The sequence below is a fragment of the Protopterus annectens genome, chromosome 10.part0 (genome assembly GCF_019279795.1).
Source record: "Protopterus annectens isolate FY-2018-M chromosome 10.part0, PAN1.0, whole genome shotgun sequence".
In the NCBI taxonomy this organism is placed as follows: domain Eukaryota; kingdom Metazoa; phylum Chordata; order Ceratodontiformes; family Protopteridae; genus Protopterus; species Protopterus annectens.
Window position 1 is genome coordinate 32,132,597 of NC_056744.1, and position 24,643 is coordinate 32,157,239.

At 37.5% G+C, this 24,643-nt stretch overlaps 2 protein-coding genes across 3 annotated transcripts in view; one reads left to right on the forward strand and one right to left on the reverse strand.

Moving 5' to 3' along the window:
* Window positions 1–24,643, forward strand: part of RAB37 (RAB37, member RAS oncogene family) — a 2,500,291-nt gene that overhangs the window by 593,195 nt on the left and 1,882,453 nt on the right. The window lies entirely within an intron of this gene.
* Window positions 12,326–24,643, reverse strand: part of LOC122812926 (CMRF35-like molecule 3) — a 247,589-nt gene continuing 235,271 nt past the window's right edge. Inside the window, exons 4-5 of one of the 2 annotated variants that reach the window (XM_044084988.1) lie at window positions 22,949–23,074; window positions 12,326–14,369 (exon numbers count right to left, since the gene is read on the reverse strand). In XM_044084988.1, the coding sequence (XP_043940923.1) occupies window positions 22,987–23,074 (88 nt within the window). In that variant the 3' untranslated portion in view covers window positions 12,326–14,369; window positions 22,949–22,986. Of the gene's footprint in view, window positions 14,398–22,948; window positions 23,075–24,643 lie in introns of both variants that reach the window. The other variant, XM_044084987.1, reaches the window with a different exon arrangement.

The window sequence follows — 24,643 nt, forward strand, 5'->3', positions numbered from 1 at the left end:
CAGACTTTGCCATAAGCAAATGGAAGACTGCAACTGTTATCCCTCTTCAAAAGTGTGTGTCTTTCATGGACCTGGAAAACTACTAACCCATAAGCCTGACTAGTGCCATCTGTAAAGCCATGGAAAAATTATTGTGGAGATTATAAATAACAAAATAGGAACCTTCAGACATTGGCTCCTACCCAGTTTGGTTTCATCAAGGGCAGGTCATGCCTACTCTACATTGTGGACGTCTTTAAGAAGTTCACCAAAGAATAAATGAGGGCAAATCAGTGCATACTTCCTATCTCAACCTGGCCAATTCATTCAACATAACACCCCACTTATGCATTGTAGACAAGCTCACAAAATTAGGTATGAACCCTAGGTTTACCAAGTAGATAGTCAGCTGGTTCACAGATAGGACACAAGAAGTCAAGATAGGTGAGCATACCTCTGCAAAAAGTTATTGTGAGCACAAAAAGAGAAATTGGATAGGATTAAAATGGCCCATAAGGGCATCTAGCCTAGTACTTACCTATGAACAAAATGGCCATTCACCAGCTGGGGCTACTCTTTTTTGGCATGTACTTTTTAAAGTCAAGTCAAATGTCAAAGATATCTGGCTGACCAAGTTTGTAGGCATTTGCAAATACACAGCAGTCAAAGAATCCCCAGAGACACAAACATCCTCCAAGAATGACTGACACAGACAAATAATTGGTACAGGAGTCAGTTTAAAACTCAGTGCCAAAATATGCACAGTAGTATATTTTCGGAAAGACAGTATGTTCAAATGTTACCTCTATGATATGCACTGCAGTCAAAGAAATGCTAAAACCTAGATGATGGCCTGTCTACTGGCACTCAGTACTGCAAATGCAGAAATATAATTCATCAAGTAAGTCACAATGATTTGAGTTATGGTCTGTGAGAAGATCTAACATGTATTATTTTCATTTATGTGGTTTGCAGTTTGAGCTCAGTGAAGGCAAATGAGTGGTAGGACAAATTTTACTTTGGAAACTAGATTTTGGCTATGGCTGTGTGTGATTCAGCTGACTGGAGGTAGAAGATATGGTAACAAAGTTTAAGTTGAACAAGCACTTTGGAAGTGGTGTTTTCTGTGTGATTTATTAAGTTCAGGGAAGGATCAAAAGTACTTTTGCTCTTGTGCATTAGGAATATGCCCCCCACACCCTCCATTGTGGGGGTCTGTGCCCCCCACCCCCCTTATTTAATATTCTCACTCCAGAGTCGCACTGCAGTGGGGCAGAGGCTGTATTTAATTTTTGACCAAATGAAATTTGACCAAATGAGCTTTCAGTGAAGTGGCCTGCCTGAAATCATCTTCGACCAAATTAAATTTGACCAAATAAATGGGATCCACTCAGACACAGTCGATGTTGAGGACTGCTAGGCCAGTGAGTTCCCATATGACAGAGCAACAGATGGCACAGGATGAAACTGAAGAGAATGTGTCACAGGAAGATGTTATAGAAATTTCTATAGAATGCCTGCAGGAAATGGAAAAAAAATGTGCCCTCAGTTTAGAAGAGACTGAGCTAAGAGAAGAGTTCCTTGATTTAATAGAGATAGATAGACATATTAAGATCAATGAAAGAAAAAGACAGCAGAGGGTCAATAAAACCCAAAAAGTCAGAAGTCTGATAAAACTAATGAACACAGTAATTATCGCTGTCCATACAGATCTATGCGATATAATAGAAGTAATCAGGATATATTACTGAGTAGCTAAATTAATAACTGATAAAGTTCTACCACAAGGACACAGGGTAGTAAAGGAAAGGAAGGGGAGCAATTGAATACTATCATGGAACTATCGAACAGAGAAAACTATAAAGAAATTAAGGGAAAAAGTGTCACTGTTAGACGAGTATAAAGGAGGGAACAGATCAACAAAAATAAAAAAGATAGACATAATAAAAGCAATGTGCAGTATTAGAACAGATCAGGATCTATCATGCACTATCACAAATAAACTAAAAATCTCAGCACAGGCGGAAAAACTTAGAAGATGCAAGGATAAATATAAAGGAAAAGTACAAAATATTGATGACCCAAAAACGTTTTCTAGAGAATTGGGAAATAAGGCAAAAGGAATTGAAAGACCACAAAAAAAGAAGAAAAAGATATATTTTGGAGAAGTATTTATGAAGATCCTGTGGAACATAACAAAGATGCTAAATGGATAGAAGAAGTAAAAGAAAGAATAAGAAGTTTAAAGGTACAGGGTATGGAATGGGATGAAGTAACAGCCAGAGAGATTGAAACAAAGTTAAGAAAAACCTCTAACTGATAAACCCTAGGCTCAGATGTAATACCTAATTTCTGGTTAAAAGTATTAACATCTTTGCATAAAGATTTAGCCATGAGTAAGAACTATTTAAAGACACCAACCTGGTTAACAACAGGAAAAACAATGTTCCTACTTAAGAGTGAAGCTGCAAGCTACCAGAAAAATAGACCAATAATTTGCCTTCCTACTATGTATGAACTATACACTGGAATTGATACTGACAGAGTTTATAGTCATTTAGAAAAAAACTAAGTTATGGCAATAGAACAAAAGGGCAATAAAATAAAGTCATATGGAACAAAGGATCACTTGCTGTTAAATAAAGTCATAGTAGAAAACTGTAAAAAGGGGAAGAATCTAAGTTTGGCATGGATTGACTACAAAAATGCATTTGGTAGTATCCCACATTCATGGACAAAAGAGTCCTTAAAAATGTGTAAAATACACCCGACACTGACCAACTACATTACAGTGACCATGAAACAGTAGCAGACCACTTTGCAATAAGCCATGATAAAGGGGAAATTATTATCCCAGGGTTAAAAATTGAAGGGGGATATTCCAGGATGACTCTTTGTCACTGCTGCTATACTGTCTTGCCCTTAACCCATTAGCCTGTCTACTTAACAGCTTAGGCCATGGCTACAATTTGTCTCCTGGAAAACAATAAAGTGTAAAGACTTTTCATCTTCTCTTTGTCGATGATTTAAAACTATATAGCTCATCAGACGAGGAACTGAAAACACAACTGCAAGTTATCAGAACTTTTATAGATGATATAAGAATGTCACTTTGTCTTGCTAGATGTGCAATAGCAACCTTTAAAGGAGGAAAACTGCAGCACCAAGAAAACATCAGTTTGGGACAAGAATGTGATATAAAAGAATCCATGCTATAAACCAATTTCCTAACTTACAGTTTTGGAGTGATTGATTGGCCCCAAAATGCACTGGATAGATTAGAGAGGAAAATAAGAAGGATGCTTCATGCTCACCAAATGATTTATAAAAATCAGTGCATACCAAGATTATAAATTTTATATTCCCCATTCTGAAGGAGGGATAAGCCTTCGTGAAATTGACTACATGTATACATCTGCAGTCGTGGGACTGCACACATATCTGCTGACCTCACAAGACCAAATGAAGTGAAAGTTTTGAAACATGAGGAGAATAAATCTAAGATGACTTCCCTGTTTAGTCTAGCAGAAGCATATCAGCATCAAGCGGGAATGGAAAGTAAACCAGAAGTAGATAAAAATCAGGCAGCAATTGAATGTGTCAAGAAACAAAAGGAAGAATATAAGGTGAAGGACAAGATGAGAAGGCAAGAAATGTGGAAAATGCATAAATATAGTTGCAAGTATAGAAAACTTCTGGAAGAACCTCGTGTTGATCCAGACTGAATGCAGGAATGGTTAAGGAGAGATGAATTCAAACCAAGAGATGAAAGGCTAATATTGGCAGCCCAAGATAGAGGGCTATGTACATGTTGGATGAACATGTGGGAGAAACAGACAAATGTAGGTTTTGTAAAACAGAACTGGAAACAGTTGCACACCTCATTACTGGTTGTGACATACTAATGGCAGGAAGCCTGTATACTGAAAGTATAATAATGTGGCAAGGCTGTTGCACTGGGGATTATGCAAACATTATGGTATTGAAGTTGCTGAAAAACACTGGAAACATGGACCACAAAGCATCATAGAAAAATGATAAAGTCTATATCACATGGGATCACTCATTACCAACAGTTCAAAAGATAGATGCTAGAAAACCAGATATAGTGGTCCATGAAAAGAAGACAAAAGTAGCATTGATCATTTAAATTGCCACAACCAGTGACTACAGTGTCTTGTGTACAGAGAGAAACAAAGCATAAAATACCAGGCTGCGCAGACAGAAATGAGAGCAATGTGGAAGGAAACCAAACAGTTCCAATAGTAATAGGAGCAATGGGTCTCATAAAAAAGAATCTACAATCATACTTAGATATGTTACCAATACATGTAACCCCATACGAATTGCAGAAGGAGTCATTACTAGGCACATTGCGGGTGCTGTGAAGAGCACTTCTGGCTGACATCAAAGATTGAAACAATGCTAATTTCATGAACTTTAATTGTACTTTGACTTAGGAATGGGTCCATTCCAGTCATGGTATTAGAAACACAAAAGACTTGGAGAAATTAAAAAGAGGCCATAGCTATTTATATGTTTAAACAGATTATATTAGATGTTTCAAATAATTTTGTTAATGTACAGGGAATAGGTTTCTAATCTTTCAGTTGACAGGATCAGCAGATTTTTGGTAATGGTATGATAATGGCATCTTTGAAGGCTGTGGGAGCAATAGTAGATATAAGAGATAAGTTATGTGTGAGTGATTCTGCAAGTTTCTCTATACAACCTTGAGGGAATTAGGATGTATCTTGCTGAATTTATTGTTTAGTTTAAGAGAAGTGATCAAGTTTCATCAGAAGAAATGGCAGTAACATAAAATATAGCTGCTTCATATCCAGGTTTCTAATATGGCAACTATGTGGTATTGTCCTAAATTGACATAGGTTTCCAATGGGGTCCATTTGTTATAAATGTTACATGGATTGATACAGCCTATTTTAAGATATTTGCAATGTTTTATTGATTTGAGAAGTAGTATATGCTTGATTATTTGGCAGACCATGTAAGTGTATATCTGACGAGACCATAAGTTTATTAATTAGGTATTAAGTCTTGAAACATAGATCTTTAAGTTTATTTTAGGGGGGATTATGTGTTTTGAGTATGTATATTTGTGTTAAGTATTGTCACTTAGATATATATGTGAGACTGCTAAGGAGCTCCAACAAATTTGTGGATGATTATATGAGGATATGTTTATTTGGGTCTACTTCAAAGACCAAAATCCCACTTACCCGACTTTCAAAATGATGAGACAACAAAGCCAAAAATCCATAAAATCAATGACCTGGAACACTGCCTTTCCCCTCCAGGTATGTAACCACTTGGTCACCATGTTGAACTTTGCCCCTTACCCCTGCGGTAGTGTGATCTCGAAGTAGGTATATTTAGTTGGGGGGTGCAGCACCCCACATGGGTGTGTTTACTTTGCTTCAGTTTTAATTTGTTTTTCAGGTTGGCCACCCATTTATTTTGGTAGCTGAAGGGGCTGGGATTGGAAATGAGTCAGAAAGGTAGAGTAAGAGATGGAGAAGTGACGATATAAGATGGGAAAATAGTGTTTTTGAGATATTTCATAAGAAGAGCTGTAGTGCTGTGGAGAGAAAAGTAAAAAGTTAGTTTTAGGGTTGGAATGGAAGGAATAGAAACAGTATAATGGATAGTAAAAGGTTTGGGATAGTAAAATGTTTTACAACAATTTAGTACATTTTTTATAGTCTAGTCATACAAAGCTTAAGATAGGTTTGTTTATGGCAATAGAAATAGGGAGCAAGAGATATGCTTGCAGTAGCGAATAGGACTAATAGAGGTAAATGACTTGCCCACTAAAATATTGTAGGTCTGAGGTGTTACAAAGTTGGGATAAGTGCCATTGCAGCCAGACAGTGTTGGCAAGATAATCTCTCTTTCAATCCTTAATGTAGGCATGCAGAAAGAGAGGGAGAACTGTAAATTGAGGACTTACAAAGTCATAACATTTCCAATATACCAGAAGGCTATGTCTCTCTCTTTGGGGAAATTCATAGGTTCATAGATTAGTACTTAGCTAACTGACCTTGCGAGCCATTTTAAGCCTAGCCAGTTATCCCTTGTGAGACTCAAACCCTGAACCTTGCGTTTGTAAGGCAAACACCTTAACCATTAGGCCACCCCCAACCCTCTTTTTATATTACATTTAATAGCTCATTAAGAAAGGCTGGTCTTACTAATATAGCCATATTTCCTTCTGTTCTTAAGCTCTTACTTCCTTTAAAGAAGCATCACTCTAATGGACTCTTCAGAACACTGCTGTATACTTTATTTACACAACTATTTAAACATTTTTGGATCATTTGCAATATTCCATTTTGTGAGAACCACCACATAATGCTACTGCATATATCTATAGCTACCTATAAAGACAGAGTATGTGGGTGCATTATATAATGTGTATGTGTGTGTGTAGCTTGGAAGTGGATGGCATGATGGTGTTACAAAGGAGACTGGAGAGTGGAAGACTGGATATTCTGTGTATCCTGGAGACAAGGCAGAAGGGCAGTGCAAGGAAGTCTCTTAGTTTGACTCCAGAGTCTACTTTGGGGGACCAGGAATGGTGTATGTAGTGTTGACTGTTTTCCGAACACCTGTAAGGATGCAATTTGAATCAGTAATAGACTGGCAATCAAACTCCATTGTAAAGATAAAGCGGATCCTTGATCTCAATCTATGCATCATAGCAGGATTGCACTGGCAGCAGTTGTAGCATCTGATTGATAAATTGGGACAGAATGAGTTGGTCTTAATAATGAGTTGTCTGAATGCTCATGCTGGGACAGATATTACAGGATATGAGGATTACCTGGGTTCATGTGGCTGGCACATCAGGAATGATGAAGGAGAGACCATTGTAGACTTCTTTCTGGCAAATGGTTTAATGGTAGCCAGCACCTGCTTCACCAAGATGGAGAGAAAGATACAAGATCGCATACAAGAATGTTCAGTATGGAAGGCAGTTAGATTTCCTTCTAGAAAGGCAAGGACACTGGAGTCAAATCAGAGATTACTAAGGCATCGCTAGTAAAATGCATAGTCCCTCTCCCCCAATTAATAATTATTGGCCCCATTTAGCCGCAAACCATGGTCAAAGAAAGCTCTAAGGTGAATAGAGACCAAGGTGAAGTCCTGGAAGCTGACTGGATCAAAATCATAGCAATTCAATGAAAATTCTTGGCACTAGCATCTCAGGAAGGAAAAGAAATAGGTAAAGCTGAAGAAGAATATCCTGGTGTCAAAATGGTATGTGTGAACCGTATGTGTGAAAACAATAGAAGAGTATGCAGTTGAGACAGGTCTGGAAATAAGCACATAATCAAAGATGGTGGTAGAATGCAGAAGTCCAGGAATTTATCAAAAAAAGAATGAATGCATAAAGTCTGATATAGAAAACAATAAAGGGAAAGAAGAAATATTGATTAGCTAATAAAGAAGTTAAGAGAGTAGTTGCACTGGCAAAGAGCATTGTGTTAGAGAAACCCTTCCATTTTTGGAATATGATTCAGCAGATAGCACAAAGCAGCTCTACAACATGGGAAGTCCATGATAGAAAGGTAAAGAATATAGCCAGAAGATACCATTCCTAAAAACAATACATCATTCTGCTCACCATGTTAAATGGTACAAGGAGTACTCCTAAAAATGCCTGAATGAAGAAAACCTCAAAAAACTGTACTGCCACATGTACAGCCCAAATGAAAGAGGAAGGAAACCTTATGTTAGAAGTATGAAGGAAAATGAAACCAGTGAAAGTAGCAGCATCAGATAAAGTCAAAGCAAAAACAATCACGATCATATTTGTGCTTGGGAGAAATGTCTCTAGAGAGTGCTCATCATGGTACAGACCAGGGGTATATCCCAAATGGCTGGAGAATGAGCATTCTAGTACCAGTGCAAATGAACAAAGTGGATATCCTCAGCCATGAGCAGTACAGATATGTCAGACTCCATTAACACTGCATTAAAGTGCTGGAGTTGGTGACTGATAGCAGAAAATAAGATAGGAAATTAACAGTTTGAGACAGATCAGTATGCAGTACATCTGACCAAATGTTTACAGTGAGCCAGAAAGTGTGGACGAAGCTATAGTTGAGGTAAAAGTCCAACTGGACATTGAAAAAGCTGATTTGAATTGTCCTGTGAAGATTCAAAATGCTGGCAACATTGGTAAAATTAGTGCATGCTTTATAAAACGACTCAATGACCATTGTTTGAATTTCAGTGTGAGTGAGTGTGCATCAGAGTTTAGCTCTGAGCCCACTCAAGCTCATACTGTTGATGGAATATATCAGCAAACAGACTGCAGATGACAGATAAAGAAAGTTGCTGCATGCAGTTGTGGCTCTACAGACTCTGAACAGGAACGTCAGTAAATGTTTGAGGAATGGATTATGATACTAAAATCGCATGCAATACAGCTGAGTGCAGACAAGACATTGGTTTTAGCAGCAAATGGAAATCAGAGGAAGTTGAAAAGTGAGAAGGAAAAATAGTGCAACATGGTAACAACTTCAAGTATCTGGGTGTGGTTGAGGAGAATAGAAGGCTACATTAGGTGATCAAAGGCTGAGTTAGAGATGTTGCAATCAACTAGCACAAACTGTTAGTAAGTGACAGAAAAATGCAAAGAAGCAGAAAAGTAAGCTACAAATTACAGTGATTTGACCAGTGCTTCTGCATGTTACAGAAACCTGGGCAATGAAGGCAAAGCAGATCAGGAAGCTTAAGGTGACAGATTAAGTGCCTAAGATGAGTAGTAGGATGCAATATGTGGAACAGATGAAGAAATAAAAACATCAGAGCTGAAGCCAAAGTAGCCTTAGTTGCAGAGGTCAAGGAAAACAGATTATTGTGGTTTGGTAACATGTTCAGAAAAGCAGAAGCTGATTTGGTAAAGCTGATTTGGTAAAACAGATTTGGGAGAGAGAGAGAGAGAGATGCAGAAACCAAGAGGAGACAAGGGTGTTTAATCAAGAGACTGGTATATAACAGAAGACCTGAGAGAGTTGGGCATGACTGTTGAAGATGAAAGGAGAGTGTCTCTGATTTGAGAGAGGTGGTGAGAGTTGATGTGATACCCAGACCTCAAGTAAAACTAAGAAAATGGTGTGAATGGATGTGTGTGTGTGTGTGTGTGTGTGTGTGTGTGTGTGTGTGTGTGTGTGTGTGTGTGTGTGTGTGTGTGTGTGTGTGCTTACATGTCTATTGTATTAATAGCAACCGCTCTGGAGTCTTCCTGTGTGATTTCAGAGTTTGTTGGTTACACTGACTTTCCTCAGTGCAAGTTATCTATGAACTTATAGTGCCACTGTGCAATTTCAACTACAGTTTACAGTGTACCCACCATTCAGTCCAAGCAAATGACTCAAAATTCTGCTCTGGTTAAGTAACTTTAATTCAGTTCTTTTCCCACTTGAGAGGTCAGTATTTTTGGTACTCAAACTTTAATGTTATATAGGCCTTTAGCTGTGTATCTCTTCACAGTATTTCCTCTCTCTCCCCCTCTGCCCTCTCTGCCAGGTAGGCCAGACAGGCCCACAAGTCTTTTTCTCTCACTCTCTCTGATCCATCTCCCCAAGGAAGATGTGGCCTTCTCCACTTAGAGATGTTACCAGTCTCTCACCAAGGCTGCTTCAAAACTGTGTCTCTGTGCACCCCCCTGACCAATGTTAGGGGCAGTATACCACTTGACTCCTCCTCCACTCAGAACTTTGAAGATGAGCACCATTGGCTAACCAGATACAAACTCACCTTGCCCACAAGTTCCTTGGCCCATGCTCAGTAGCACCCCAGAATGGGCACCACCTCACACTATGTGTCAGATGGGAGCAGACAGCACCATGATTACCCACGTTATACATAGTTCTCTCCTTCTATGCTTATCAGTTCAGTTATTCATTCTAAGGCATTTTGCTTTCATTTTGGTACTGGGACAAATGATCGCTTACGTCATTCCTTTTTCTGAGCTACAGTTTCGTTACGGCACTTTGTAGCTTCTTCTCATGATCTGTCAAGCTTGGACTTAATATCCGCAACTTTCAGTTCAAGCTTATTCACTCTGTTTAATGCATTTTATATTCCAGCATGCATAATTAGAAAGCTATGTTCTAACAGCAGATTTGATTTTCCTCTCTCCAGTTTGCTACATTTCTTATTTTGCAATCTGTCTTTTTAGTCCTACTGCACTGGGCTCAAGGACACTTAGCCTAATTTCTAGATTTTTTTCCACTTAGGGGTTATGTGTTTGGTTATATCTTCCTTGACCTCAGATTATTTGAAACTGTTTCCCTGTCGTTGGTGCAATTAACTGAGTCTTCAGCCTCAATGAGACTTTTCTTCCTTTGACCAGTTTAGCAACATATTGTTCTCCCAGTTCAATATTTAACTTTCTCTCTTCTTTCTTTAGCACATTCACAGGCTTTATCTTTGATTTTGTGTTCAGGTTATGTGACGTGTTAAAAACACTGAAACTGCTATCATTATTGTTTTTTTTCACACTTCATGTCTTTGAGCTTCCTACTGATCGGTCAACTTTTGGCTTTCATTTTATGTTTTTCACTTTCTTTTGTTATTGAGACTGGGCTACTTACAGCATTGTAACAGTGCTCCATATGTTTCCTCTTGTTCTTGGTTGATCCTTTGTTGCACCAGTGCATTTCCACTATGACTCTCTAGTGCCTTTTCCAGAAATACATATTTCTTAACGATACTCAAGTTCTGCCCCTCAACATCATCTATTCCAGTTCCCTTAGAAACAGAACTAGGATCACTACATTCAAGAAAGGTGTCACTTTTAATAAATGCAACATTGGATTGCTAACAATTAATTTGCTCCAGCCTGTCGAAGTAACTGTGGTGCAAATCATCCTCACTCTACTGCATCATTTAAGTACAACCCCACTGCCCATTTAACTGATACCTCTGTACTTCAGCAGAATTCTGCTTTAATTCTATAACAGGAGCACACGTATTACTTTCTTTACAACTTCTTTTGCCTCTCATTTTCTGTAAGACAACTCAAACATTATTACTAAGTTTGAATACTGAAATATACTGCAGTAAAACTGCCATTTACAGTGAATGAGGGCTTATTTTCAAAAGCAACATTTCTTTCTTTTTTCACATGACAACAGACACACTTTTCCTGTCACAAGGTTTATCCTTTCAGTATCCATGCCTTTTTCTTGCTTTAAGAAACGGGTCCCTTTTTCCTTTCAGCTTCTTTTATAGTAAACACGTTTTCATTGGTTTACTCAGCAGTCACCCTCCTTTTTCCTGTCAAAGGGTTTAACCATTTAAAACCAGCACTTTTTATTGTTTTACTCATAAATGAACCCTATTTTTCTTGTTAGATAGTTTAAACTTTCATAATCAACAACTTTATCATACCAGTGAATCCTCTTTTTCCTGTAGAAAGCCTCACTTATAGCACCTTACATTAACTTTAGTTTTACAAATTTCAGTGGTGTTTTGATAAACCAGTTTTATCACATATACTAAAAAATGACAGCAAGAACTGTGTAATGCCAACAAAGGAATCTATTTTCCAGGCTACATTTTGTTGCAGGTCTTTTAGTCTAGTGCTATAAAAGAAACTGTAGCAGGAGCATACCTCTCAACTGTATAGATTTTCGCAGAATGTCCAGATTTTTGACTCAAATATGTGGTTTGTTCCTCATAAAATCTGTGGTTTTCTGGCAAATTACAGAGGATTGAAGTCACTAAATAATGACCAAATAATGGCATATATTTGAGTTTCAAACTTCACATCCTTCAGAAAATGCATGCTAACACACATTTTGTTATTCTAACAGTTTTCTAAGTTTATAAGAGCAATATTTAGAATCTTGGGCCTTTGTCCCCCCATTATTTTAGACTTTGTCCAGATTTCTTGCATTAAGAGGTTGAGAGGTATGAGCACGAGCTGAATTAGCAGTGAAACTCAAAGATTCAGTTCACATAAATATAAAACAACAGAGGCCCAACAGGGTCAATCAGAAAATATCAATTTAGTAGCCATGACAAGGGATTAATTGATTGAATGATAGAAATTCATGTTATACCCATTTTTAGTAAGAAAATCAGCATCCATAATGGTGTACATCATCATCCTGTTTGCAAAGGGATTTTTGGATGTTCATCTTTCTAATGATTCAGGTAGATTTTGATATATTATTTTATATTCCTATTATCCATAGTTTTCTGTTTTGCTGTAGTTTTTTTGGCAGTATTTTATCTTGGTAATGAAGAAAATTTTGGATACTGTTCTCTGGATTTCAGGCAGTCTTTGTAATATTAGAATAAACATTTAAACACATAATCTAATAAGATGCACAACAAAAGGTACATACGTTTATACTGCAAATTTATCTCATATTTCACACAAATTGTACAACAAAGTAAATGGCAGTTTTGTACAATAAAGTAAAAGCTGATCCAGACTTTTAATCAATGCTGCAATTATCTGAACATTTAAATCATCTAGAAAACATCGATCAGTTTATGCAGATTTGCCGTTTTACCATTCTTAACTGAAATATCCCGGTTTCTTGCAGAGACATTTAAGATGGTATGTTAAATTTCACCTTAATTGTTCTGCTTTACCCCTTCTAATACCCCACTTTATTGCACTTCTTAAAGTACTATAGATACTTCTAACTAGTGTAATCGATTACTATTTTATCACTACTCCCCTGTAGACACTCAAACTTGTATTTCTTAAATTACGCCTCCCTATCATATATACCACTCTTCTGTCTGTAAAGTCTCAGTACAAGACCTATAAATTTAATGTTTACAAATTTTGTTATACTGACTATTATGCTATGTATTCATTGAAAATGCATTATAAAATTTATTGTAAAGATTGATTGCATGAAATATGATATCCTGGGGATTTGTTTCCTTGGGCCTCCACTGAAAAAGGGTACCTGTACCCAAATGGGCTTTCCTGGTAAACGAATGTCAACAAATAAAGTTTCATTTAGACCGAAACAATTAAAAGTATTTTGGCGTTTAATATGGGGATGTATGCCAAATGATTTTTTATTATAGCAGCAATATTTAATTATGAACTTCTCATGAGTGCATCACTAAAATATCACTGTAAAGTAGTCTAAAGAATAATAATACAGTACAGAGGACTCATGTACAATAGATGCTATGAACTTAGCAACTTAATTTTATCTTTTCTAACTAGGACCCTTTGAGTCTACAAAGTTCTTTTGCAGAACTTTAAATTTACCTTTCTTTTCTTTTATATGCAAAATTAGGATGAGATAAATAGAATGATTTCATACTTGAATGGATCCAAGGATATTATAGCACAAAAGTAATGCTTACGAGACTGTCACTGTTGGAATTCTTTATTTTTACTGAGTCAAGTTTAATCCATCTTATGACTTGCTTTTGGTTCACCCTTTTGTTTCTTATCTATGAGTTCAGGCTGAAAAAAACTTTTCAATTATTTAATCTCTGAATTTAGTCTTCAGAATAATATAAACCATTTTAGATTTAGTTTATTCAAACATTTCACAACTGGAATAACATTTTAACTGTACTTACTTCAATAAGCATTTCATTCACAACAGGAGAACATGTTTTAGCTTTGTTTTTTATTTCCTACAAATGTTTCACAAGCAGAACAGCATTTTGAGTTTCTGTATTAATGGACCTTTACTCTATGTAAACATTAATCATTTTAATAGGAATTTGAACAACCTAGACAAAGAAAAATTAGTCCACTATGGTCATTGTACATTTCAGAGGAAGAAGAAAGGTTAGCACCAGATTTTAATTTAATAAGATAGATATCAGAGGTACAATACCATCATTTTCCAAGTCAGACACTGTCCTGGCTACATGATAGAACAGCATTCAACTGCATCCAGCTCAAACTTTGTTTAAATGAAACTCTATGACCCAAAAGCCCCAATCCCAGACATTGTTTAGTTAGTGGTAAATGCAGATATGTACCAAAATATTTGCACTTTTTATTTTGGACAGCAGGAAAATTGAGGAAAAATATATATACTAATATATAAAGCATTCTTATTATAGTTAGATTACATAAATTGCAAGTGGCAATAACTCTTAAGCATGCACAAATTAATTATCATTGTGTAGAAGTTAGCACTCTTTCTGATATGAAGAGTTTCATAAAGTTCTGTGGCACATGTCTTCACAAAAGAGTTGGTGTGTTTCTTGTGGAAAGGATGGTTTCATTTTGTTTCTTTCTGTGTAATCTTTTATGATCTAGATTTCCAGAGCCACACCTGCCATCTCTTGGAATCGGTCTCTAGGGATTCTCATTCTTACCATCTTGAACTCAGCACTGATTTGTATTAAAGATGCTAGAATACAGTTAGATAAGCATCTTTCCTGAAAAGAAGGAGAATCATATTCTTAGTTTTATATGATGCTAAGTTTGTTTTTATGCATAAAAAATAATAGACGTTCAACTTACCTGTAACAGCAGATGCTCATAGAATACACTGCCTTACTGGCCTAAGGGTAGTACTGCCCTCCTACTCTCCCTCTAGCAGTCTATCAAAGTTCAGAACTCCTCCCACTGCCTGTCTGTGAGGGTGAAGTACCAATCACCTGGCAGGGCCAGGACAGCCCTTTACATTTACAGAGAGTATCCTTTCAGTGTTCTAGGGTCCAACAGGAAGACCAAGATGAGAACACATGCTTTGCGAACACTTACTGTTCCCTCCATACCAAATTTCACACATATTGAATAAAAAAGTTGCTGAACAACCTAAAACAGGAGGCTGTTTAATGTACAGTAGCATAAATAGAATAATAGAACAATAGATGCGAATAGGAAAGAGGAAACAGGGAAGAAACATATGGAGATTGTTAGAAGGACAGGGGATGTGATCAGGGATCTTTAGAAAAAAGGAGGATGTGGTAACTATGGTCTGGGAGCAGGAATAACAGATGGTTTAGTATGCTTTTGGGACAGGTAAACAAGGGGGAAAGTGGAGAATGTGCAAATGAAGAGATGTGAAGCATGCTGGGTGGTGATGAACTTAAAGGTATCAGGGCCAGTGAGTGAACAGCATATGAGGCTGTTACATTAGTGGTATAAGGGCCCCAATGGCATTGGAACAGGAGGGTTAAAGGGAAAACCTGGAGTGCTGAAGATATAGAAAGAAGTAGACAACATTCATATGTGGTAGGGATGCAAGATAGTGCAAAAAGAATGGCAGGCAGCAAAGGCAATGTGGAGCATAATAAAGAGATAAAGGAATGATGGAGGCCATGTTATTCAGAATAGGGAGAGGGCAGGGAAATGGGAAGAGAAGAAAGAGACATGTTATTAATGGTAGGACAGCTGAAAATAGAAATCACTTAGGGATGGAGGCCATAGGCTGTTAGTAGTGTCAGCACAGACAGGATCATAAGATCATAGGATATTACTAGGCTATCGACCCAGAGGTCATTTAAAGCCTAGCCATTTCAAGTCAGTGTAATACTGTATAGGTACTAGTCAATACTCAAGATTGTTTTAGTGATGACTGCCCATGTCCAGCAAGGTTGTGGGCACTATCCTCAGTAAGAATTTACGATACCCCATCCAGTCGTCCAGGTTCCTCTTGAACAGTGTCTTATTGGTCCTTTGTTTCACATGTATTGGTAGCCTGTTCCAAAGATGTGGTAGTTGCTGGGAGATAAAACTTTCCTTCCAGCATGTCTTATTTAAGTTGCAGGCATACCTCTCAACCTCTTACCTTGAGAAATTTGAACAAAGCTTAACATAATCGGGGGGGGGGGGGGCAAAGGCCCAAAAATAGGGACAGATTTTAAATATTGCTCTTATGAACTTAGAAAATTGATAGAATAACAGGATTTGTCTTAGCATGCATTTTAATGAAGTATATGAAGTCTGAACCTCAAATGTATATCATTTTTCAGTGACTTCATTCCTCAGATCATCCCAATGATTTGCCTGAAAATGATAGATTTTATGCAAAACAGACCAGAAATATGAGGCAAAAATCTGGACATTCTGTGAAAATGTGGACAGTTAAGAGATATGGTCACAGGACATATGTAAGTCCCTGGAACGGGTATTCCTAGACTGATTTGATTTACAGATGTGCAGTAAGTTCATTAGGTTCGGTTCTTGGGTTGCTCTGTAGGCCAGGCATTAGTCTCCCCTAAGAAGTCTATACAATACGGAATATAATGACAGGAATTTTAGCTGGTCTGTGTAAGGCACATGCTGGAGGCCCTTGATCTTATTTGTTGGAAACCTTTGAGGTCTTACTAATTGATGTAGATGCTTAGTATGGTACATACCAAATGGGGCGTTATACTCAAGTATGAGCTGGATAAGTGCCAAGTATAGGGGGATTATAACTTCTTTTGCTCTTGAGCCGATGCCTTTACTAATCAAGTGAGTTATGTGGAAAGCTATCCTTACAATGGTATACATGCGGTGGATGAAGTTAAGATCATGGTCAACCTGTGATCCCAGGTCCCTTACCACTTCAAGGGTACTTAGGGTATTGTTATTGATTTGATAGTGTGAAGGGACATTTGTGCTGCAGGGAATAATGATGCATTTCTTTGCATTCAGTTTGAGATCATGACTAATACACCAGTCATTGGATTGTGTGAGACCATCCTGGAGTATACTGACATCATTTGGGGATTCAGTAATTGCACCTAGTTTGCAGTCGTCTGCAAACTTGGTCAGCCACAACCCTTTAGTTTTGGCCTGAACTTCTGAGAAGTATATACTAAACAGTAGGGGGCCCAGCACTGACCTGTGTGGCACCCTGCTGGTAACAAGTCTGCTGTTTGATGTGGATTCATCCACTTTGATAGTGTGTCTCTGGTTTGTGAGCCAACTGGCAACCCATCTTACAGCGAAGGTGTTTACATTCAGTTTTCTAAGTTTATCGGTAGTGCCTGAATGTGGAATTGTGTTGAAAGCCTTTGCCAAGTTGAGGTATGATATGCTATGTGTGCAGATTTGCCCTCATCAATGGCCTTGGTCACACTTTCAAAGAAATCTGCCAGATTTAATAGGCAGGATCTGCCCTTCATGAAGCCGAATTGTGTAGGATCCAGGGTTTGGAGGTCATTTATGTTTTTATTTATGAGGTCCATAATTATACGTTCCATGGCCTTACAAATGAGGCTGGTCAGACTTATGGGTCTGTAATTCCCCAAGTCTATTGGAAGGCCACCTTTTGTGGTGAGGACTAGATCTAGAATGCTTGTTCCTCTTGTCAGGGTATGAACAATTTGCTCCAGGGCATTTAAATTCACAAAGTCAAGGAATTTTTGTGCAAGCGAGTTCGGGCTAGAGTAGGTTTCCCAGTTGATGGTGGGATAATTGAAATCCCCCATAACCAGTGTGTTGAGCAAAATTTGGATTTTCTTCAGTTTGGTTAAGTAAGCTTTGTGGGTGTTGTGACCCATGGAGGGGAATCTATAACTGCCTAGGACTTGAATGGGGGTCTTACCCACCATAACTTGGACCTGGATTAACTCCATGGAGTTGTCCAGTGTAAATAGATATGAGTTGAATTTATCTCTAATATAGATTGAAGGACTGCCTCCTTTGGTTTTCACAGATTCATTTTGCATTCTAAAGGTGTGGAAGGCATTGTAGCCTTGCAAGGCTGGAGTACTCTCTGGGACTCTAAACCAAGTTTCTGTGACTGAACAGGCATCTACATTTTCTAGTGATAGAAGTGCTTCCAAGGGAGTGCAGTTTTTGGTTTAAGCTCCTAGCATTTAGTAGTATGACCCTTATTTTGTTTTGATTGGTTAGTTTCACAACAGTAATGTTGTTTTCGAGACCTTGCCTAAAATAGGCACTATGGGGGAGGCAAGAGCCTTTGCCAGCAGCCAAAAGCCTAGGGGGTGCCAGGTGCAAACTATCTCTGGCAGAGCAGCGAGATTTATCAACTATGACTTCCCAGGCTGGCAGAAACTGCATCCCCTTTGAGTGGCACTAAAAACTAAGCTGATTATTGAAATCAATCATTTTGTTTATACTGTAGCATCATTCTAGGTGATGGTAGTATGCTTCTGAAGGCTAGGGACATGTCTGCCTCGGACACATACTCAGAGAGCTTGACCATGTCTCTCCTCATATAGTCCAGTGAAGTACATCTCAGGTAATTCACACCAACATGAACTATGACAGAGTCATAATGGTACTTGTTGCTGTGAGACCTGAGCGCATGCGTGATTTGGTTAATTCTGGCAGCGGATAGGCAGTTAACCGTGACTTTCTCCTCATCCAGCCTGGTGAGTGGGACCAAACAATGGATAAGGTAAGTAGCAGTGAATTCTGGTAGCAGGAGCTGAGTAAAAAGATAAATGGAGATGTATGATATAATCTGGAGAGGTAGGCAAAAAAGAAAGCGGGAGTTGTTGGGGAAGAAAAGTAAGAGGAGTGAGTATTATAATATGAGGGGAATTACAGCTATGAGTAAGGAGAAAATGAATGGTAAGGGCAATCCCTAAACAACAATCCCTTCTGTGTTCTATATATAACATATAAATGTTAGAATTAAATATTGCACTTGACTATGCTCAGGAAAATCAAGGCACTTAAAATGCGTTGTGTACTAATTTTACAGGAAATGGGAAACTAAGAAAAGTTAAGGGACAATATGCAATCCAGAACAATTAGGTGTTTTAGCTATACTTTTGAACTTCCTGTTGGTTTTTTAAACATAAAATAAGAAAAATCTAAATGAACCTATATCACTGATGTTAAAATGTTAGAATAGGGGTTATATCCCTTGACCTTGGTGATAGGCATCATTAGTACTAACTGACAAATGGGGGGTCATATCAGATCCAGACAGTTATAAACTTATAACCCTAACCAGTATTCTATGTCCAATCATACAGTGATTCACAATTAACCTTATTCATAAATGATTCAGAGTACCTGCTTCTCTTAACTGTACAACAGTTTGTGGTGTTTAATGGTTAAGCAAACACTTTATATAAATTTGTCCCTGGCTGTGTATAACTATTAGTACATAATAGTATCTGTTATGTGATAAGTAGATGCTATTTGCCATGTTTAGACTGGGCAACACGCCCTAAAAACTATATGACAACCAGTCAAATTAAAATCCTTCAGTATCATACTGTAGTAATCATAACTGCATCTAGTCAGGATAATCTGGATGAACCTGTGACTGGGAGCATCTACCTTGTGCATCCAGATCTATGGATGCACAAGCATGTAGAAAGGAGAAACCTCCCTGCAGACAATAAACACTGCTGATGCACAATATGTTTCATCCCCGCATTACCTGGGTTATTCTGGAAAAGAAATGGGTTGAGGTGCAGATGCAATATGTAGGAGCAGAGATTAAAATCATGTTGTAACTTTGAGACTTAGATTTATATCTTCTGTTGCTGCAAGTGTGTTTTCACTATATTTATTATTTTAATGGACTAAACAACACAGCAGATATAGGTTTAAAACAAAGCCACTCCCATGAGCGTATGATGTGCATTGATTTTGTACAAATGACCCTTTTACACTATACATCCCCAACAGTGGATTTGAATTCTATATTTTAGATTGTTATAAGTTAGATGGCCTAAAGAAAAGGAGGCATGGTAGTGATGTTTTGTACTGCTTTTATGTTCCCTTATCTGCTTATTATCTGACTGTGCTCTGCTACAGACTGGATATGTCATTCCTCCTACAACAAGCATAACATCTGATTGCTTAGTGGCTATCATCCAAGCAGCCAAGCAGGTGTTTTCTGATGCTAACTTAATCCTGCCCCAGAGCTCTTGCTATACTTCCTATGTGTGTGTGTGTGTGTGTGTGTGTGTGTGTGTGTGTGTGTGTGTGTGTGTGTGTGTGTGTGTGTGTATGTATGTATCTATGTATGTATGTATGTATGTATGTGCAGAGGTGAATAGGTATATCTGTGAATCAATCAGTGAGGGAACTGAGTGTGCGGGGCTGTCATACCTCTAAACTCTCCCAGACTAATGAGCAAATCCAGACATATGAGGGGAAGGCACTAGGCACCACATAACTGTAATTATTACTTGAAAGACACTTAAAAAACTTAAATATTTTTGCATTATGAAAGTTATAACACTAGGCACCACTGCATATGGCATATTAATGTAAGCCATTGAAAAAAGTTAATACAAATATTTTGCAGTATGAAAGACATATGACTATGAGGAGGGTAACATTGTAACACTTAAAAAACATTAGGAACTGGGTAGGGAATCTTCAAATCCTCTACCATTGACAGACAACAAACTTGTTAACTAGGAATATGTTTAGTCCTCTACAATAACAGTGGATAGCTGTGATAATCTTTAAGTATTACTACAAATGGCTTAAAGAACAACTGTAGAAAAGCTTCAAACCCCACACTATTTCTTCACCAAACACCTCATTAACAGTGTCCTAATCCACTACTGTACAATGAAGCTGTTACCTTAGGATGTTCTTTCTGAATAATAAATATAAAACTGTAATATGTAGTATTATTGATTGACTATAATAGTCCATCAGTTACAAGCGACAGGGAAGGCTTAAGGCAACATCTTAGACATTCTGTTATATCAGGGGAAGTTGAGAGGGATGGGGGTATGTCCATTTGTGTTGGTGGTGGGGGTGATGCTATTCCTCTAAACAGTTGTGCTCAAGAATTCCAAGCAAAGTCAGGAGGAACACTAGATGACACCAGAAAGATTTTTTAAATATTACTCAAAAGGCACTTAATAAGTTAATAGAGCAAGAGGTTTACTATCACAATGCAGTTCTTGAATAACAGGGAGAATGAAACTTTTTCTGGCATTATGAACTGACTATAATCATTTGTGGTTTATGAAGGGAACGGTAAAAACTAAGAGGCTATATCAAGGACATTCTGTCAACTCAGACTGCCAAGAGGTATGGTGTGTGTGTGTGTGTGTGTGTGTGTGTGTGTGTGTGTGTGTGTGTGTGTGTGTGTGTGTGTGTGTGTGTGTGTGTGTATACACTAGAATGTGTCTATGAGAGTGGCAGTGTGAATGAGGGGGTGTCTGAGTCAATGCTATGCATGGGTCACCAAAGGAGTTTACTGTAGGACAGTTGACAGACATGCAAATTAACCAATAATGAGGTATTTTCTCATTGGAGCTAATGTGTCTCTGAATTACAGTGCCTGTGATTGAGAAAACAGCCCCTTTTGGCTTCAGCTTTTAGCACTGATGGTGGGATTCATTTTGAATCCCATGGATAGCATGCAGGCACACTGTAAAAGCTTTATTATGTCACGTATTTGTACTATATTTGTAATATTTTGCTTTTCACTTTTCTCATATTGCACAGATGCACACACTAGCACCTTCTTCAACTTTGGTGTTTGGATAAGCTACGTCTGGGAAGTACCAGGGAAGACTGCAGAGGAGGAATGTGTATGAACTCTGCTGACAGTCCAGGCACTGATATCTACAATGGGATGTTAGGGCCATGAGCCATTTGAAGAGCAGTATTATGTGCATTATAAATGTCAACAACAGCCTTCCGATGTCAGTTCTGAGCCATCAACAGACAGTGATGTTCAGTGTAAGGCTGATGATCCTCATGCAGGGGACAGCAAGAACTGGCACCAAATCACAGTACTGGCTGTGAGACTGTTCAGTTTTCTAAATGGTATTACAGTGCTAGAGCTGTAATAATTTGTTTCATGAATATTTCTGATGCCTTTTCTGATAGTAGCAAATGGTTCTTTTCCTTGTAGATGTGTCCATATATGCACATGTGCCCTTGCTACCCACAGAGATGAAGTGAACTTTACTGCAGGGGGTGGGAGGTTGAATGTGCAATGGAATTCATATACAACACATAAATGTAATATATTGTCACAAGCTGTGGGCTGCAACATCAGAATGACTGCCTGGGTGTAATGCATGATACACACCTAGATGTAACTTTGTTAAAATACGCATTGAAAAATTTATTTTAATTTGTGTGCTCTGCTCCTATGCTGTGCTGGATCCAAAGTCTTCTTAAGACACACAGTCAGTTTACTGCTGAATCAGAGACACAGAGCTTTGCATGACTCCATCTGTAGTCTGTTTAAAGCACCAAGCCTTTCAAATTGCACACTGATAAAGAAATATAGTTTGCAGCTATAAGCACAGTTACAGATAACTTATTTTATAACAAATGACATGTACTATTTCTGTCAGATTGTAGCATATATTTACAAAGTTTTCCTTCATTACAGATATGAATGATGACTTCTACAAAATACCTCTCTCTGTCCTTCTCTCACATAACTGAATTACTACAATTGCTATATAGAGTGCTAGTCACGCACACATATGATGTTATTTCCTCTTGGTATCTTTTTTGGCCTTCTGTGGGAAGTCACATAATGTCTGTTTTTAGACTTTTCTATTGTCCTTTTGTGATTTACTTGTAAGCATTTTTGCTGATGTGAGAATACCATTAACAGAAATCTGAAAGGAAACATCTGTACAAGCTGTTCCTATAGAAAAACATCACGCATTGCTGAATTTATATAAAAGGATGTCTGTTAATAGATATTTGTTCTGCAAACATGAGAAAATCATGTAATGCTTGTTTTCCAATATTGCTTTGTTAGGCATTTTCTGATGATGTGAAGATAAGCCTGTCTGTTATACATATAGTATGAATGCACATTTTACATATTCAAGCAAAATTTTTATTCTATGCTTTATCTTCCAGCATATTTACAACATAATTAATTTAAGCCTTATATTCATATCTAACACGCATTACAATTGTTTGGAAAATTTATTTTGACCTTTTTAATGAAATTATTTTTTTGACAGACTGCTGTTCTGGTTAATATCAGGTGAATGCTGTGAGACTTTTGTGTTTAAAAATGTTTATCATTAACAGACTGTATCATAAACAAGAACAACTTACTTCATTTTAGTGATCGAGTTCATGTTCTGAGATTTTGTTCAAGCTGCAGTAGCAGCTAGAACCAGTATGATGACTGGAAACTTCAGAGAGAGCAACAACAGGAAATACATCAGGTTGAGTCTGGAACTAAAAATCAGTAAAGCAGTATGTCAGAAAGTTTATTGCATTAAATCACATACTTCATTTATTCTTGTTAACAGCACTGGCAATCTTACACCTATTAATCTGATATTCAGTAAAATTGGCACACCCTGTTAAGCCATATCAGATAGACAGGAGTATCTAACCCTTTCTCTGACACTTGCAAGACAGTCCTGACACTTGAGTTAGCAAACACAGGATTTATCATAAACTTTTCACATTTTACAAGTGTTACAGACATTTCTTTCCATCATACCTCTCAACTGTACAGATCTTCACAGAGTGTCCAGATTTTAGCCTAATATTTTTGGTCCATTTTTCATAAAATTGTGGTTTCCTGGCGAATTAGTGGCAAATCATTAAAGATTGAAGTTAGAAAATAATGACAGACAATTGAGTTTCAGACTCCATATCCTTTAGAAAATTCATGCTAATGCAAAACCTGTTATTCTATCAACTTTCTAAATTTGTAAGAGCAATATTTAGAAATTTACCCTATTTTTGGGCCTTTGTCCCACTTTTGTTTATGGTTTTGTCCAGATTTCTTGCTCTGAGGTTGAGAGGTATGCTTTCCGCCTTTTACCTCAGTAACCAGCTACAAGAGGCAAAGGTTCCAGCTTGGTGAAGTAAAGATATTAAAAAGTTGACTGAACAAAGGATTTGTATTAACATTCATTTTCTGAGGATTATGTAACAATATATTTATATATTTTATGAACTATGTCACTGTCATGCTGGCTTTTATATTGGTTGTAATGCCATTTTATTATCTCAGAAAATCAAATTTCATGTCAAATTCAGTGCCATCTTCAAACAAGATTAAGAAATATGTCCTAAATGCACATTCAGAGCTAAGTAAACCATATCTCTGAGGGCTGACAATATAACTGGTTGCTTAATCAACATCATCAAACATGCCATCTCTGAGGCCCTCCTAAAGCTATTCAAATTAAGCATTGCCAAAGGTTATGCTCCTGAGATATGAAAATGGTCATCATTATTCTACTCTGTAAGGGCTGTAAGGGGTCCTTATTTTATATCCAGGGAACTGTAAACCCATCAGCCTAACAAGCCTAATTTGCAAGGCCATGAAATGTTTTATAAGTGAGTTCATAACCTTTGATGTAAAAAAAAAGAACTTATTGCTGTAGACCCACAGCATGTTTTTATCAGAAGCAGATCATGTCTTCTTAATGTATTCAACTTCTTCAAGAAAGTCACTGAAGTTGTTCATGAAATTCATACAATCTATGCAGATCCATAGCTCTCAGTTGCCCATAACTTTACCTCATATTTCTGGCTTGTCCCTCGTAAAATTCTCAATTTTTCTGGTAAATTACTAAGAATTACAGTCAGTCAATGATCCCAGATATTAGAATTTCCTTCTTATTTTATCAGAAAATGCATGTTGATGTAAACACAGTGATTCTGTTATCTATCTAGTTGAATTTGAGTAATATTTAAAAATATTACCTGATTTGGGCCTTTGCCCCATACTATATTTGGCTTTGTCCCTGATTCTTGAACAAACAAGTTGAGAACTATGTTTAGATC